The 16,890-nt window shown below is 55.3% G+C and overlaps 1 protein-coding gene across 2 annotated transcripts in view; it reads right to left on the bottom strand.

Moving 5' to 3' along the window:
* The window catches only part of LOC137352724 (basal cell adhesion molecule-like), a 143,923-nt gene that overhangs the window by 32,042 nt on the left and 94,991 nt on the right, over positions 1-16,890 (bottom strand). For both annotated transcript variants that reach the window (XM_068018469.1, XM_068018468.1), the window contains exons 12-13: positions 10,925-11,060; positions 10,092-10,127 (exon numbers count right to left, since the gene is read on the bottom strand). In XM_068018469.1, the coding sequence (XP_067874570.1) occupies positions 10,092-10,127; positions 10,925-11,060 (172 nt within the window). The remainder of the gene's footprint in view (positions 1-10,091; positions 10,128-10,924; positions 11,061-16,890) is intronic.

Raw genomic sequence — 16,890 nt, 5'->3', positions numbered from 1 at the left:
ATTAGTTTGGGATTGATACAGGGCGATGGGGAGAGAGCGGGACAGTGGGATTAGTTTGGGATTGATACAGGGCGATGGGGAGAGAGCGGGACAGTGGAATTAGTTTGGGATTGATACAGGGCTATGGGGAGAGAGCGGGGCAGTGGGATTAGTTTGGGAATGATACAGGGCTATGGGGAGAGAGCGGGACAGTGGAATTAGTTTGGGATTGATACGGGGCTATGGGGAGAGAGCGGGGCAGTGGGATTAGTTTGGGATTGATACAGGGCTATGGGGAGAGAGCGGGACAGTGGGATTAGTTTGGGATTGATACAGGGCTATGGGGAGAGAGCGGGACAGTGGGATTAGTTTGGGATTGATACGGGGCTATGGGGAGAGAGCGGGACAGTGAGATTAGTTTGGGATTGATACAGGGCTGTGGGGAGAGCGCGGGGCAGTGGGATTAGTTTGGGATTGATACAGGGCTATGGGGAGAGAGCAGGACAGTGGGATTAGTTTGGGATTGATACAGGGCTATGGGGAGAGAGCGGGACAGTGGGATTAGTTTGGGATTGATACAGGGCTATGGGGAGAGAGCAGGACAGTGGGATTAGTTTGGGATTGATACAGGGCTATGGGGAGAGAGCGGGGCAGTGGGATTAGTTTAGGATTGATACAGGACTATGGGGAGAGCGCGGAACAGTGGGATTAGTTTGGGATTGATACAGGGCGATGGGGAGAGAGCGGAGAAGTGGGATTAGTTTGGGGATGGATACAGGGCTATGGGGAGAGTGCGGGACAGTGGGATTAGTTTGGGATTGATACAGGGCTATGGGGAGAGAGCGGGACAGTGGGATTAGTTTGGGATTGATACAGGGCTATGGGGAGAGAGCGGGGCAGTGGGATTGATACAGGGCTATGGGGAGAGAGCGGGGAAGTGGGATTAGTTTGGGGATTGATACAGGACTATGGGGAGAGAGCGGGGCAGTGGGATTAGTTTGAGATTGATACAGGGCTATGGAGAGAGAGCGGGGCAGTGGGATTAGTTTGGGGATTGATACAGGACTATGGGGAGAGAGCGGGGCAGTGGGATTAGTTTGAGATTGATACAGGGCTATGGGGAGAGAGCGGGGCAGTGGGATTAGTTTAGGATTGATAGAGGGCTATGGGGAGAGCGCGGAACAGTGGGATTAGTTTGGGATTGATACAGGGCTATGGGGAGAGAGCGGGGCAGTGGGATTGATACAGGGCTATGGGGAGAGAGCGGGGAAGTGGGATTAGTTTGGGGATTGATACAGGGCTATGGAGAGAGAGCGGGGCAGTGGGATTAGTTTGGGATTGATACAGGGCTATGGGGAGAGAGCGGGGAAGTGGGATTAGTTTGGGGATTGATACAGGGCTATGGGGAGAGTGCGGGACAGTGGGATTAGTTTGGGATTGATACAGAGCTATGGGAAGAGAGCGGGAAAGTGGGATTAGTTTGAGATTGATACAGGGCTATGGGGAGAGAGTGGGACAGTGGGATTAGTTTGGGGATTGATACAGGGCTATGGGGAGAGAGCGGGACAGTGGGATTAGTTTGGGATTGATACAGAGCTATGGGAAGAGAGCGGGAAAGTGGGATTAGTTTGAGATTGATACAGGGCTATGGGGAGAGAGCGGGACAGTGGGATTAGTTTGGGAATGATACAGGGCTATGGGGAGAGAGCGGGGCAGTGGGATTAGTTTGGGATTGATACAGGGCTATGGGGAGAGAGCGGGGCAGTGGGATTAGTTTGGGATTGATACAGGGCTATGGGGAGAGAGCGGGACAGTGGGATTAGTTTGGGATTGATACAGGGCTATGGGGAGAGAGCGGGGCAGTGGGATTAGTTTGGGGATTGATACAGGGCTATGGGGAGAGAGCGGGGCAGTGGGATTAGTTTGGGATTGATACAGGGCTATAGAGAGAGAGAGTGGGGCAGTGGGATTAGTTTAGGATTGATACAGGGCCATGGAGAGAGAGCGGGGCAGTGGGATTAGTTTGAGATTGAAACAGGGCTATGGGGAGAGAGCGGGGCAGTGGGATTGATACAGGGCTATGGGGAGAGAGCGGGGCAATGGGATTAGTTTGAGATTGAAACAGGGCTATGGGGAGAGAGTGGGACAGTGGGATTAGTTTGGGATTGATACAGGACTATGGTGAGAGAGTGGGACAGTGGGATTAGTTTAGGATTGATACAGGGCGATGGGGAGAGAGCGGGGCAGTGGGATTAGTTTGGGATTGATACAGGGCTATGGGGAGAGAGCGGGGCAGTGGGATTAGTTTGGGATTGATACAGGGCTATGGGGAGAGAGCGGGGCAGTGGGATTAGTTTAGGATTGATACAGGGCGATGGGGAGAGAGCGGGGCAATGGGATTAGTTTGGGATTGATACAGGGCTATGGGGAGAGAGCGGGGCAGTGGGATTAGTTTAGGATTGATACAGGGCTATGGGGAGAGAGCGGGACAGTGGGATTAGTTTGGGATTGAGACAGGGCTATGGGGAGAGAGCGGGGAAGTGGGATTGATACAGGGCTATGGGGAGAGAGCGGGGCGGTGGGATTGATACAGGGCTATGGGGAGAGAGCGGGGCAGTGGGATTGATACAGGTCTATGGGGAGAGAGCGGGGAAGTGGGATTGATACAGGGCTATGGGAAGAGAGCGGGGAAGTGGGATTAGTTTGGGGATTGATACAGGGCTATGGGGAGAGAGCAGGACAGTGGGATTAGTTTGGGATTGATACAGGGCTATGGGGAGAGAGCAGGACAGTGGGATTAGTTTGGGATTGATACAGGGCTATGGGGAGAGAGTGGGGCAGTGGGATTAGTTTGGGATTGATACAGGGCTATGGGGAGAGAGCTCGGGGCAGTGGAATTAGTTTGGGATTGATACGGGGCTATGGGGAGAGAGCGGGACAGTGGGATTAGTTTGGGATTGATACAGGGCTATGGGGGGAGAGTGGGATTAGTTTGGGATTGATACGTGGCTATGGGAAGACAGCGGGGCAGTGGGATTAGTTTGGGGATTGATACAGGGCTATGGGGAGAGAGCGGGACAGCGGGATTAGTTTGGGATTGATACAGGGCTATGGGGAGAGAGCGGGACAGTGGGATTAGTTTGGGATTGATACAGGGCTATGGGGAGAGAGTGGGATTAGTTTGGGATTGATACAGGGCTATTGGGAGAGAGCGGGACAGTGGGATTAGTTTGGGATTGATACAGGGCTATGGGGAGAGAGTGGGATTAGTTTGGGATTGATACAGGGCTATGGGGAGAGAGCGGGACAGTGGGATTAGTTTGGGATTGATACAGGGCTATGGGGAGAGAGTGGGATTAGTTTGGGATTGATACGTGGCTATGGGAAGACAGCGGGGCAGTGGGATTAGTTTGGGGATTGATACAGGGCGATGGGGAGAGAGCGGGACAGTGGGATTAGTTTGGGGATTGATACAGGGCTATGGGGAGAGAGCGGGACAGCGGGATTAGTTTGGGATTGATACAGGGCTATGGGGAGAGAGCGGGACAGTGGGATTAGTTTGGGATTGATACAGGGCTATGGGGAGAGAGTGGGATTAGTTTGGGATTGATACAGGGCTATTGGGAGAGAGCGGGACAGTGGGATTAGTTTGGGATTGATACAGGGCTATGGGGAGAGAGTGGGATTAGTTTGGGATTGATACAGGGCTATGGGGAGAGAGCGGGACAGTGGGATTAGTTTGGGATTGATACAGGGCTATGGGGAGAGAGTGGGATTAGTTTGGGATTGATACGTGGCTATGGGAAGACAGCGGGGCAGTGGGATTAGTTTGGGGATTGATACAGGGCTATGGGGAGAGAGCGGGACAGTGGGATTAGTTTGGGATTGATACAGGGCTATTGGGAGAGAGCGGGACAGTGGGATTAGTTTGGGATTGATACAGGGCTATGGGGAGAGAGCGGGACAGTGGGATTAGTTTGGGATTGATACAGGGCTATGGGGAGAGAGTGGGACAGTGGGATTAGTTTGAGATTGATACAGGGCTATGGGGAGAGAGCGGGGCAGTGGGATTAGTTTGAGATTGATACAGGACTATGGGGAGAGAGCGGGGAAGTGGGATTGATACAGGGCTATGGGGAGAGAGCGGGGCAGTGGGATTGATACAGGGCTATGGGGAGAGAGCGGGGCAGTGGGATTGATACAGGGCTATGGGGAGAGAGCGGGGAAGTGGGATTAGTTTGGGGATTGATACAGGGCTATGGGGAGAGAGCAGGACTGTGGGATTAGTTTGGGATTGATACAGGGCTATGGGTAGAGAGCAGGACAGTGGGATTAGTTTGGGATTGATACAGGGCTATGGGGAGAGAGTGGGGCAGTGGGATTAGTTTGGGATTGATACAGGGCTATGGGGAGAGAGCACGGGACAGTAGGATTAGTTTGAGATTGATACAGGGCTATGGGGAGAGAGCGGGGCAGTGGGATTAGTTTGGGATTGATACGTGGCTATGGGAAGACAGCGGGGCAGTGGGATTAGTTTGGGGATTGATACAGGGCTATGGGGAGAGAGCGGGACAGTGGGATTAGTTTGGGGATTGATACAGGGCTATGGGGAGAGAGCGGGACAGCGGGATTAGTTTGGGATTGATACAGGGCTATGGGGAGAGAGCGGGACAGTGGGATTAGTTTGGGATTGATACAGGGCTATGGGGAGAGAGTGGGGCAGTGGGATTAGTTTGGGATTGATACAGGGCTCTGGGGAGAGAGCACGGGACAGTGGGATTAGTTTGAGATTGATACAGGGCTATGGGGAGAGAGCGGGACAGTGGGATTAGTTTGGGATTGATACAGGGCTATGGGGAGAGAGTGGGATTAGTTTGGGATTGATACAGGGTTATTGGGAGAGAGCGGGACAGTGGGATTAGTTTGGGATTGATACAGGGCTATGGGGAGAGAGTGGGATAAGTTTGGGATTGATACAGGGCTATGGGGAGAGAGCGGGACAGTGGGATTAGTTTGGGATTGATACAGGGCTATGGGGAGAGAGTGGGATTAGTTTGGGATTGATACGTGGCTATGGGAAGACAGCGGGGCAGTGGGATTAGTTTGGGGATTGATACAGGGCTATGGGGAGAGAGCGGGACAGCGGGATTAGTTTGGGATTGATACAGGGCTATGGGGAGAGAGCGGGGCAGTGGGATTAGTTTGGGATTGATACAGGACTATGGGGAGTGAGTGGGACAGTGGGATTAGTTTAGGATTGATACAGGGCCATGGAGAGAGAGCGGGGCAATGGGATTAGTTTGGGATTGATACAGGGCTATGGGGAGAGAGCGGGGCAGTGGGATTAGTTTGGGATTGATACAGGACTATGGGGAGTGAGTGGGACAGTGGGATTAGTTTGGGGATTGATACAGGGCGATGGAGAGAGAGCGGGGCAGTGGGATTAGTTTGGGATTGATACAGGGCTATGGGGAGAGAGCGGGACAGTGGAATTAGTTTGGGATTGATACAGGGCTATGGGGAGAGAGCGGGACAGTGGAATTAGTTTAGGATTGATACAGGGCTATGGGGAGAGAGCGGGACAGTGGAATTAGTTTAGGATTGATACAGGGCTATGGGGAGAGAGCGGGACAGTGGGATTAGTTTGGGATTGATACAGGGCTATGGGGAGAGAGCGGGACAGTGGGATTAGTTTGGGATTGATGCAGGGCTATGGGGAGAGAGCGGGGAAGTGGGATTGATACAGGGCTATGGGGAGAGAGCGGGGCAGTGGGATTGATACAGGGCTATGGGGAGAGAGCGGGGCAGTGGGATTGATACAGGTCTATGGGGAGAGAGCGGGGAAGTGGGATTGATACAGGGCTATGGGGAGAGAGTGGGATTAGTTTGGGATTGATACAGGGCTATGGGAAGACAGCGGGGCAGTGGGATTAGTTTGGGGATTGATACAGGGCTATGGGGAAAGAGCGGGACAGCGGGATTAGTTTGGGATTGATACAGGGCTATGGGGAGAGAGCGGGACAGTGGGATTAGTTTGGGATTGATACAGGGCTATGGGGAGAGAGTGGGATTAGTTTGGGATTGATACAGGGCTATTGGGAGAGAGCGGGACAGTGGGATTAGTTTGGGATTGATACAGGGCTATGGGGAGAGAGTGGGATTAGTTTGGGATTGATACGTGGCTATGGGAAGACAGCGGGGCAGTGGGATTAGTTTGGGGATTGATACAGGGCTATGGGGAGAGAGCGGGACAGTGGGATTAGTTTGGGATTGATACAGGGCTATTGGGTGAGAGCGGGACAGTGGGATTAGTTTGGGATTGATACAGGGCTATGGGGAGAGAGCGGGACAGTGGGATTAGTTTGGGATTGATACAGGGCTATGGAGAGAGAGCGGGGCAGTGGGATTAGTTTGGGATTGATACAGGGCTATGGGGAGAGAGCGGGACAGTGGGATTAGTTTGGGATTGATACAGGGCTATGGGGAGAGAGCGGGACAGTGGGATTAGTTTGGGATTGATACAGGGCTATGGAGAGAGAGCGGGACAGTGGGATTAGTTTGGGATTGATACAGGGCTATGGGGAGAGAGCGGGGCAGTGGGATTAGTTTGAGATTGATACAGGACTATGGGGAGAGAGCGGGGAAGTGGGATTGATACAGGGCTATGGGGAGAGAGCGGGGCAGTGGGATTGATACAGGGCTATGGGGAGACAGCGGGGCAGTGGGATTGATACTGGTCTATGGGGAGAGAGCGGGGAAGTGGGATTGATACAGGGCTATGGGGAGAGAGCGGGACAGTGGGATTAGTTTGGGATTGATACAGGGCGATGGGGAGAGAGCGGGGAAGTGGGATTAGTTTGGGGATTGATACAGGGCTATGGGGAGAGAGCAGGACAGTGGGATTAGTTTGGGATTGATACAGGGCTATGGGGAGAGAGCAGGACAGTGGGATTAGTTTGGGATTGATACAGGGCTATGGGGAGAGAGTGGGGCAGTGAGATTAGTTTGGGATTGATACAGGGCTATGGGGAGAGAGCTCGGGGCAGTGGAATTAGTTTGGGATTGATACAGGGCTATGGGGAGAGAGCGGGACAGTGGGATTAGTTTGGGATTGATACAGGGCTATGGGGAGAGAGCGGGACAGTGGGATTAGTTTGGGATTGATACAGGGCTATGGGGAGAGAGCACGGGACAGTGGGATTAGTTTGAGATTGATACAGGGCTATGGGGAGAGAGTGGGATTAGTTTGGGATTGATACAGGGCTATGGGGAGAGAGCGGGACAGTGGGATTAGTTTGGGATTGATACAGGGCTATGGGGAGAGAGTGGGATTAGTTTGGGATTGATACGTGGCTATGGGAAGACAGCGGGGCAGTGGGATTAGTTTGGGGATTGATACAGGGCTATGGGGAGAGAGCGGGACAGTGGGATTAGTTTGGGATTGATACAGGGCTATTGGGAGAGAGCGGGACAGTGGGATTAGTTTGGGATTGATACAGGGCTATGGGGAGAGAGCGGGACAGTGGGATTAGTTTGGGATTGATACAGGGCTATGGGGAGAGAGTGGGACAGTGGGATTAGTTTGAGATTGATACAGGGCTATGGGGAGAGAGCGGGGCAGTGGGATTAGTTTGAGATTGATACAGGACTATGGGGAGAGAGCGGGGCAGTGGAATTTGTTTGGGATTGATACAGGGCTATGGGGAGAGAGCGGGGCAGTGGGATTAGTTTGGGATTGATACGGGGCTATGAGGAGAGAGCGGGACAGTGGGATTAGTTTGGGATTGATACGGGGCTATGGGGAGAGATCGGGACAGTGGGATTAGTTTGGGATTGATACAGGGCTATGGGGAGAGTGCACGGGACAGTGGGATTAGTTTGAGATTGATACGGGGCTATGGGGAGAGAGCGGGACAGTGGGATTAGTTTGGGATTGATACGGGGCTATGAGGAGAGAGCGGGACAGTGGGATTAGTTTGGGATTGATACGGGGCTATAGGGAGAGAGCGGGACAGTGGGATTAGTTTGGGATTGATACAGGGCTATAGGGAGAGAGCGGGACAGTGGGATTAGTTTGGGATTGATACAGGACTATGGGGAGAGAGTGGGACAGTGGGATTAGTTTAGGATTGATACGGGGCTATGGGGAGAGAGCGGGGCAGTGGGATTAGTTTAGGATTGATACAGGGCGATGGGGAGAGAGCGGGGCAGTGGGATTAGTTTGAGATTGATACAGGGCGATGGGGAGAGAGCGGGGCAGTGGGATTAGTTTGGGATTGATACAGGGCTATGGGGAGAGAGCGGGGCAGTGGGATTAGTTTGGGATTGATACAGGGCTATGGGGAGAGAGCGGGGCAGTGGGATTAGTTTAGGATTGATACAGGGCTATGGGGAGAGAGCGGGGCAGTGGGATTAGTTTGGGATTGATACAGGGCTATGGGGAGAGAGCGGGACAGTGGGATTAGTTTGCGATTGATACAGGGCTATGGGGAGAGTGCGGGGAAGTGGGATTGATACAGGGCTATGGGGAGAGAGCGGGGCAGTGGAATTTGTTTGAGATTGATACAGGGCTATGGGGAGAGAGCACGGGACAGTGGGATTAGTTTGGGATTGATACAGGGCTATGGGGAGAGTGCACGGGACAGTGGGACTAGTTTGGGATTGATACAGGGCTACGGGGAGAGAGCGGCACAGTGGGACTAGTTTGGGATTGATACAGGGCTATGGAGAGAGAGCGGGACAGTGGGGCTAGTTTGGGATTGATACGGGGCTATGGGGAGAGAGCGGGACAGTGGGATTAGTTTGGGATTGATACAGGGCTACGGGGAGAGAGCGGGACAGTGGGATTAGTTTGGGATTGATACAGGGATCCTGGCACCCCAATTGTTACACTTGGACCCTGATTGGATGTCAGGCAGAGATATGATTGGCAGATCTGCGACGCCTACTGAGGTCGCATATCCCACTGTCTTGGGCTCACTGGTGCACAGCCGGTATTATAGATACCCCGTACGCCGGCGCAAGTCAGTGCCCTCGGGGTGGGGAGCTGTTAATCGTCACAGAGGGAAGTGTTAATGTGAGGTGAATCCACAGTCTGAACACTGACCTGTCTTCTGAACGGAATCCACTGCAGCAGCAGAGAGAGAGAGAGAGAGAAAGTGAGTTACAGGAAGAGCCGCCTGGAGAAAACACTGGTGTATCCTGTGTGAACCGAAGCCCCCTGATCTCAAAACAGGACCACAATGCCAACACACAATGGTCAGAGAGATATGAGTCTCTGCAAAGTGCATTGCTGTCACCAGCAGGTTATAACAGGCTTCAGTTCACACTCAACATTCAGGAATGAAGATGGCACCAACTGCCCCCAAATATTGCAGAATTACTTTACAGGGGTCACATTCCATGGGTTAATTTGGTGAGAGTAAAGCTCCCTCTACACTGTCCCCATTAAACACTCCCAGGGCAGGTACAGCACGGGGGTTAGATACAGTGTAAAGAAAAAAAAGAAGGAAAAAAAACGGGGTTAGATACAGAGAAAAAAAAAGCGGGGTTAGATACAGAGAAAAAAAAAACGGGGTTAGATACAGAGAAAAAAAAAACGGGGTTAGATACAGAGAAAAAAAAAGCGGGGTTCGATACAGAGAAAAAAAAAGCGGTGTTAGATACAGCGTAAAGCAAGAAAAAGAAAAGAAACGGGATTAGATACAGAGTAAAACTCCCTCTGCACTGTCCCATCAAACACTCCCAGGACAGGTACCGAAAAAAAAAAGAAAAAAACGGGGTTAGATACAGAGTAAAGCTCCCTCGACAAAAAAAAGGAGGGGAGTTGGTGGGGGGCAGAGGGCTGTTGGGTGGATGTCAATCAGCTGCGATGCTCTCCATAGTCGAAGAGCTGGCTGACTCTCTGGACATGACAAATGCGTGCTTGACCACCCTGTGGATAGGATGTTGAATCTCGGGCTCTTGGGGCGGGTTGCGGCAGCGGGGGAGTGGGGGGGGGGGTTGGGGGTTATGTACCAGTTGCTGGGAGGCAGTGTAATGCCAGCTATGCCCCGCACAAGGAAGAGGGGCAAAGTGGCGTGAGGGCAAGATCTGTAACTGAAGTTCCTCACCTCCTGAGGTCACCGGTGGTACTGTGGTCGGCGGAACTGAAAGAAAAAAAGCGGAAAGGCAGCGATGTTTAATTTTCAGAGAAGCAGAGGTTAAATCCTAGATATCCGGACTAATGTTCCACGGAGAACCGGAATTCCAATCCCACCAGGGGCACGTAAGAGAATTTGAATCCAGTTGAAATAAGTCCCGAAGATTAAAAAGCCGGTAGACGTGGCCGGGGGAGCTGTCGCAGGGTGCCCGGTTGTCAACTCGGCTGCCACAAAACTCTCGGGAGCTTCCCGGCGCGTGTACCTGCACCAGGTGGATCTGCCGGGGTTCCAGACGGTGGCTTACCGCAGTGGGTGGGGGGGAGGAGGGGAGCGGGCGGGTCTGGTGGAGGGTATGTTAAACACTGGCCGGCAAAAAAAATAGGCCCTACTCTCCGACCGCCGCCCCCACCACCGGCTGAACTGCCTTTCCCCCTACTCACGGACCAAGAAACCAAATTCGCTCTCCGTTTAACGCCCCCCTTTCTATCCCCCTTGTTCGGTACAACAGCTGCGGAGTGTCACTTTTCATTGGTGGGCACTTGGCAACATTCCCGAACAGGCCGTTCCAAATCCACGAGCGCAGAGGTCAATGAGGTGGACGGCCATTCGACCAAGGGAGGCATCACGGGCATGTTAACGTCTCCGCTCGCGTTGTCCCGGGCGCTGTTCCAGCGAGGGGCACTGGGGCAGTGGTCAAGGCTGTACCCACAAAGGCCGGCTGGCACCAGAGCCTCAACTCCCCCCCCACCCCCTCCCACCTCACCATCAACTCCCCACCCCACCCGGCGAGGGCACGGACTGACCAATGGCCAACTGGAAGCTCCTCAGGGCCCAGCCGTATTTGTTGGTAGCATTGCAGGTGACTCCACTTTGTACCATCTTGGAGGTGACTGCGATGGACACTTTGCTGATCACGGTGTTCTCGGAGGTGGTCAGCAGCTGTGGAGAGGAGCAGACAAGACCTGGTCACGTGACAGCCGGGGAATCCATCATGTGACAGCCGGACTGGTCACATGATATCGGAGGTCAGTCACACGCTAACCAACAGGACCTTTCCCAACTCTCCCCCCCCACAACTCCGTGCCAACCACCCCAAATCTTTTGACAACACATCCGGCCTCTGTGCGTCCAGCCCACAGACTGTTCGACCAGGGACTGCATCACCGCCCCCTCCAGCCAGAGAGATGCTTCTTCCAACGTGATATCTCTCACCACTCAACCACTTGGCACAGTTCACACCCCCCCAGAAACTTTTTACCATCCATGATAGGAACAGGAGGATACAGAGTAAAGCTCCCTCTACACTGTCCCCATCAAACACTCCCAGGATAGGTACAGCACGGGATTAGATACAGAGTAAAGCTCCCTCTACACTGTCCTCATCAAACACTCCCAAGAAAAAAAAATGGGGTTAGATATGGAGTAAACCAAAGTTTGCAGAGGTGTCTAAAGAAAAAAAAACGGGGTTAGATACAGAGTAAAGCTCCCTCGACACTGTCCCCATCAAACACTCCCAGGACAGGTACAGCACTGGGATTGGCTGGGCAATTTGGAGCATTTCCTGCCAGCAATCAGGGGGAGCAGCTGCACCTGTGCTGCAGCAACTGCAGAGTGGAGAGTGGAGACTGGAAACTGCAGCAACTGGGGAGAGAGACTGGAGAAAGGTGAATACAGAGTGGAGGGAAACCATCAAGGAAGGCTGCAATTTTTCTGGAGAGGTGGGTGTCAGGGCACCTGAAAGACTATTAAGTTTAAACTGTTTGGGGGAGGGAGAAGAGGCCGGAAGACTCAGGGGTGGGGCAGCCAAATCCAGTAGGGGCCCCTGTATTTGCATTGGTGTTTGCACACAGGGAGCTCCCTCCCCACCCCAACTGCCTGCTCGGGACAGCTGGACTTGCCCGGGTGAAGACTGTCTTGTTAAAAACAGAAGAGGAGAGTACCGGGTGGCTCCAGCCATCCCAGGCGAAGAAGCCTCCCACAACTGGAAGACAACAAACAGTTTTGGACTAATTGTTTTAAAGGTGCTCCAACTGGCAGTTGGATCAAACATCCTTTTCAGCCTTTCTCTCCCTTCCTCCACTCAGTCGCCTCAATCACCTATCCTCCCCTTTTCCTTTACCATCCTACCCCATCCTCCTCTCCTCCCACTCCACTTTGTTTACAGTTTGCTTTTTTAAAAATTGTGTAAATTTGTTTTGCTTCTTGGGGGTGGACGTGGCTCTTAGACCCCATGGCAAGCCCCTCTTCGCCGGTGGCGGGGCCTTCCCGTACATATGCTGCTGCGGCTGCTGCAGCTGTACCTGTTGCCCCGTCACCGTTTGCTTTATTAACATTGAAGCATGGGGTCAAGAGCTATGTCCACCCGAACTTGACTATAGAGGCATGCGTGAAAGCAATGGCCGAGGTTGTCGGCCCTTCGGCCATTGTTGCAGCCTCTAAAATGTACGGGAAGGCAGTGTTATTCCTGAAGACCGAGCGGGCGGTGTCCCTGGCTCTGAGCAAGGGGCTCACTGTGGGCGGGACCTTTCTGCCCGTGGACCCCCTGGAGGCCACTGCGCAAAGGCTCATTCTATCCAATGTCCCGCCCTTCATCCCTGGTGAGCTCCTCCTTCCCCACCTGCACCATCTGGGGGAGGTAAAGACGGGGCTCACCCCAGTCCCGCTCGGTCTTCGGGAGAACAGTCTCCGACACGTGTACTCCTTCCGCCGCCAGTTATTCATGCAGCTGGCGCGGGAGGAGGTGACAGAGGGCCACTTTAATGTAGAATTCCAGGGGACGGCCTACCACGTCTTCTGGACCTTGGACGGGGTGCGGTGCCATGTCTGTAAGGGGGTGGGGCATGTTGGTAAGAACTGCCCCAACCTCCCGGCTGCCAACTCCAACTCGGCGGCCCAGGGTGGCAACGCTGCACCTCCTCCCACCCCCCCTACACCACCCCCAGATACCATTCAGTCGGTACCGGAGGCTGTAGTTTTCACGGCCTCCGGCAGGGAGGGGGGTGACCGTCCAAGTGAAAGGAAGGCGCGGAGGAGAAATAAACATCGAGAGGCGTGTCCCCTGGACACCGTGACACTACCCGAGTCTGAGTTCAGCACAAAGCCCGATCTCGGGAAGTCAACTTGCCCCAGGGCTGGGCTCAGGCCCAGGGTGAATAAAAAAAAGGAGAGTGTGGAGGTGGAGGCCTCTGATGATATGGAGGTCTCTGAGCCTCTGCGCCCTGGTGGGAAAAAGAGGAGAAGGCACCCCTCCACAGAGGTAATGAGGGGCCCTGAGGCGCAGGGCCCATCTGTTGGAGGGGAGCTGTCTCCTGTTTCGGGTCCCCAGGTTTCCCCTACCGCGACCACCAAGGCCCAAAGTCCGGGCAGGAGCACCCTATTCCTCAGGATGGAGGGGAGGGGAAGGCCCCGGTACTTGAAGCCCCTCCTGAAGGAGTAAGTTGGGCCCTGCTTGTGGTGGGGGAGCCTGGGGACGCCGCCCATTCTGCCACTGCTACTGGGTTGGGTGCCCTGAGTGAAGGGGAGGGTGAGGCCCCAGAGGGTCGGCCCTCCCAGCCGGACTCCACCACCAACATGGAGACACCTGACCCGGTTATAACCGAGAATGCTGCACCATCTGCTGGGCCTGTGGGTGCTGGCGGAGCGGGAGATGGCCTCCTCTCGCCGCCTCCGGTCTCGGCTCCGGCTGGATTTCCGGAGTCGGGAACTTCTGTCTCCCCTGGACCACTCATTGGCCTGGGGACGGAGGTGGAGGGGGGTCCTGAACTGCTGGCGCCCACAGGCTCCAGTTTCACAGTAGAACCCAGAGAGGACTCCTCCGCCATCGATCCTGGGGGTGGGATCGTGACGGAGGCAGGACCAGCTGGCGCGGCTGGAACGTCCGCCCCACAGTGTGTGGTGGATGTGTCGGCCGCTGGCGGTGACGACCCGGAGGAGGATGGGGATTCGGTGGGGGGCACGGAGGATGATCTTGATTCCATCGCCAGTGAGGTGGTGGAGTCCCTCATGCCTCCCACCGAATCTCCTCTCATCCCCACGGCGGAACTCCGGGATTTCCTCGCGGTTTGCAGGGGCTGCCGCAATAAAGTTCAGCTGGCCCTCGGCCGTTGGTCGAATCTGGCGCTGATCATACAGTCCGTCCGTGCCGCCCTTAAGATAGCGGGCAAGCGCGCGGACGTGAAACTGGTTGAGAGGCGCCGTTTTAATGTGTTCCTTAATGGGTTGCTGGGGGAGTGGAGAGCCAGGTGCACTTCCACTCCCTCCTCACAGTGAGATGTTGGTGACGGGTTTTAAGTACCTTTGACATGAAGATAACCATAGCCAGCCTCAACATCAACGGCAGCAGAGGGGCTCACCGCAGATTTCACAATCTCTCAGTCCTCAGGGAAGGGAGATACGCGGTGAGCTTTCTGCAGGAAACCCACACCGTTCCGGGAGACGAAGCCACCTGGCTCCTGGAGTGGCAGGGTGGGGTCTACATGAGTCACCTCACGCCTATTTCTAGTGGGGTGGCTATCTTGTTGGCCCCGACTTTTCAGCCGGAGATCTTGGGGGTCAAGGAGCTAGTGCCGGGCCGCTTGCTCCACCTCGCCGTTCGCCTGGGTAGCGTGCTGCTCCACTTTGTGAACGTGTACGCGCCCAGGCCCGGCGCGTTGCAAGCGCGCTTCTTTGAAGAAGTGTCCGCTCTCTTGAGCTCCATCGATAGCGGCGAGTGCATCATCCTCGGGGGGGGGATTTTAACTGCACCCTCGAGGTGGGGGATCGCTCCGGTCCCCAGCGCGGCCAAGCGTCGGTGGAGAAGTTGAGGGGACTGATCAGCTCCCTAAACTTGGTGGACGTCTGGCGGAATCTCCATCCTGACTCCAGCGCCTTCACGTGGAGGTCTGGAGGAGGAGGGTCGCGAATCGACCGCCTCTACTTTTCGCAGGCGTACGTCTCCCGCGTCTCGGCGGCCTCCATGCGGCTGGTGCCGTGCTCGGACCACCGCCTGGTGTGGGCAGAGTTCACTCCGCACGTGGGCGGGGTCCGCGTACTGGCACTTTAACAACTGGCTGCTGGAGGACGAGCGATTTCGGGACTCGTTCTGTCGATTCTGGGCCGACTGGAGAAGGAAGCAGGGGGGCTTCCCCTCCTTGAGGCTATGGTGGGATGTGGGCAAGACTCACATCCGCGTCTTCTGTCAGGAGTACGCGAAGGGGTCGACCAAGAGGCGGGAAGCCGAGATCGGGCGCCTTGAGAGGGAGGTGCTCGACTTGGAGTCCCGCCTCGGTCATGCCGTCGTGGACCCGGCTCTGTGGCAGGCGTACAAAGAGAAGAAGGGCGCGCTGAGGGACCTGCAGCTCACAGGGTCCCGAGGCACGTACGTGAGGTCGCGGATCCAAATCGTGGAAGATTTGGACCGCGCCTCACCCTTCTTCTACTCGCTGGAAAAATGGCGGGGGGTCCGTAAGCAACTCGTCGAGCTGCTGGCCGACGACGGATCCTCCATCACGGATCCGGAGGGAATGGGCCTCCTGGTCCGGACTTATTACAGTGCGTTGTTATCTCCGGATCCGTCCAGCGAGGATGCGCGCAGAGTTTTGTGGGAGGACCTGCCGCAGGTCAGCCCGGAGGGCGCCGAAGGATTGGAGGCTCCGCTCACGTTGGCGGAGCTGACTGGCGCCCTCCACCAGCTCTCAAGGGGCAAATCCCCAGGGCGTTCTGGGACGTCCTGGGGGACGATTACGCGCGGGTCCTGGGGGAAAGCCTGGCGACCGGGGAGATGCCCCTCTCGTGGCGCAGGGCGGTCATCGTCCTGCTGCCGAAGAGGGGCGATCTCCGCCTGCTTAAAAACTGGCGTCCGGTCTCCCTCCTCAGCACGGATTATAAGATCTTTGCCCGGGCTATGTCTACCCGCCTGGGCTCCGTGCTGGCCCACATGATCCACCCCGACCAGTCCTACACGGTCCCGGGCCGGTCCATCCAGGACAACATCCACCTGGTCCGGGACCTGATCCATCTTTCCCAGAGGACTGGTCAGTCGGTCGCCTTTCTCTCCCTCGATCAGGAGAAGACGTTCGACAGGGTGGATCACGATTACCTTTTCGGGACTCTGCGCGCTTTCGGACTCGGGCCGCATTTTGTGGCCCGGGTCCGACTTTTATAAGCCGCCGCAGAGTGTCCAGTCAAAGTTAACGGGTCCTTGACGGCGCCCCTTCGATTTGGGAGAGGAGTGCGTCAGGGGTGCCCCATGTCCGGCCAATTGTATACCATCTGCGTGGAGCCCTTCCTGTGCCTGCTTCGCAGGAGGTTGACGGGATTGGCTCTGCGCGAGCCGGCCATGCGGGTCATCCTCTCGGCTTACGCCGACGACGTGCTCCTCGCAATCACAGATCCCGTTGACTTGCGGAGGATGCGCGACTGCCAGCAGACCTTTTCTGCCGCGTCCTCCGCGAGGATCAATTGGGAGAAATGTTCCGGACTCCTGGTTGGTCAGTGGCGGGTGGACTCCCTGCCGGAGGAGATGACACATTTTGCGTGGAGCACCACGCACCTCCTCTATCTGGGAGTCCACCTTAGCCCCGCTGAGGAAGCCTGGCCAGCAAACTGGCAGGAGTTGGAGGCGAAAGTCACCGCTCGGCTGGGGCGCTGGACAGGACTGCTACGAGTGCTTTCCTACAGGGGCCGAGCGTTGGTCATAAACCAACTGGTGGCCTCCATGTTGTGGTACCGCTTGGTCACTTTGGCCCCGCCCCCTGTATTTGCCACCAAGTTCCAGAAAAAACTCGTCGAT

This window comes from Heterodontus francisci, chromosome 39 (genome assembly GCF_036365525.1).
Source record: "Heterodontus francisci isolate sHetFra1 chromosome 39, sHetFra1.hap1, whole genome shotgun sequence".
In the NCBI taxonomy this organism is placed as follows: domain Eukaryota; kingdom Metazoa; phylum Chordata; class Chondrichthyes; order Heterodontiformes; family Heterodontidae; genus Heterodontus; species Heterodontus francisci.
Note: the sequence above shows the minus strand (reverse complement) of the source record. Positions and strands in the feature narration are given on the sequence as shown.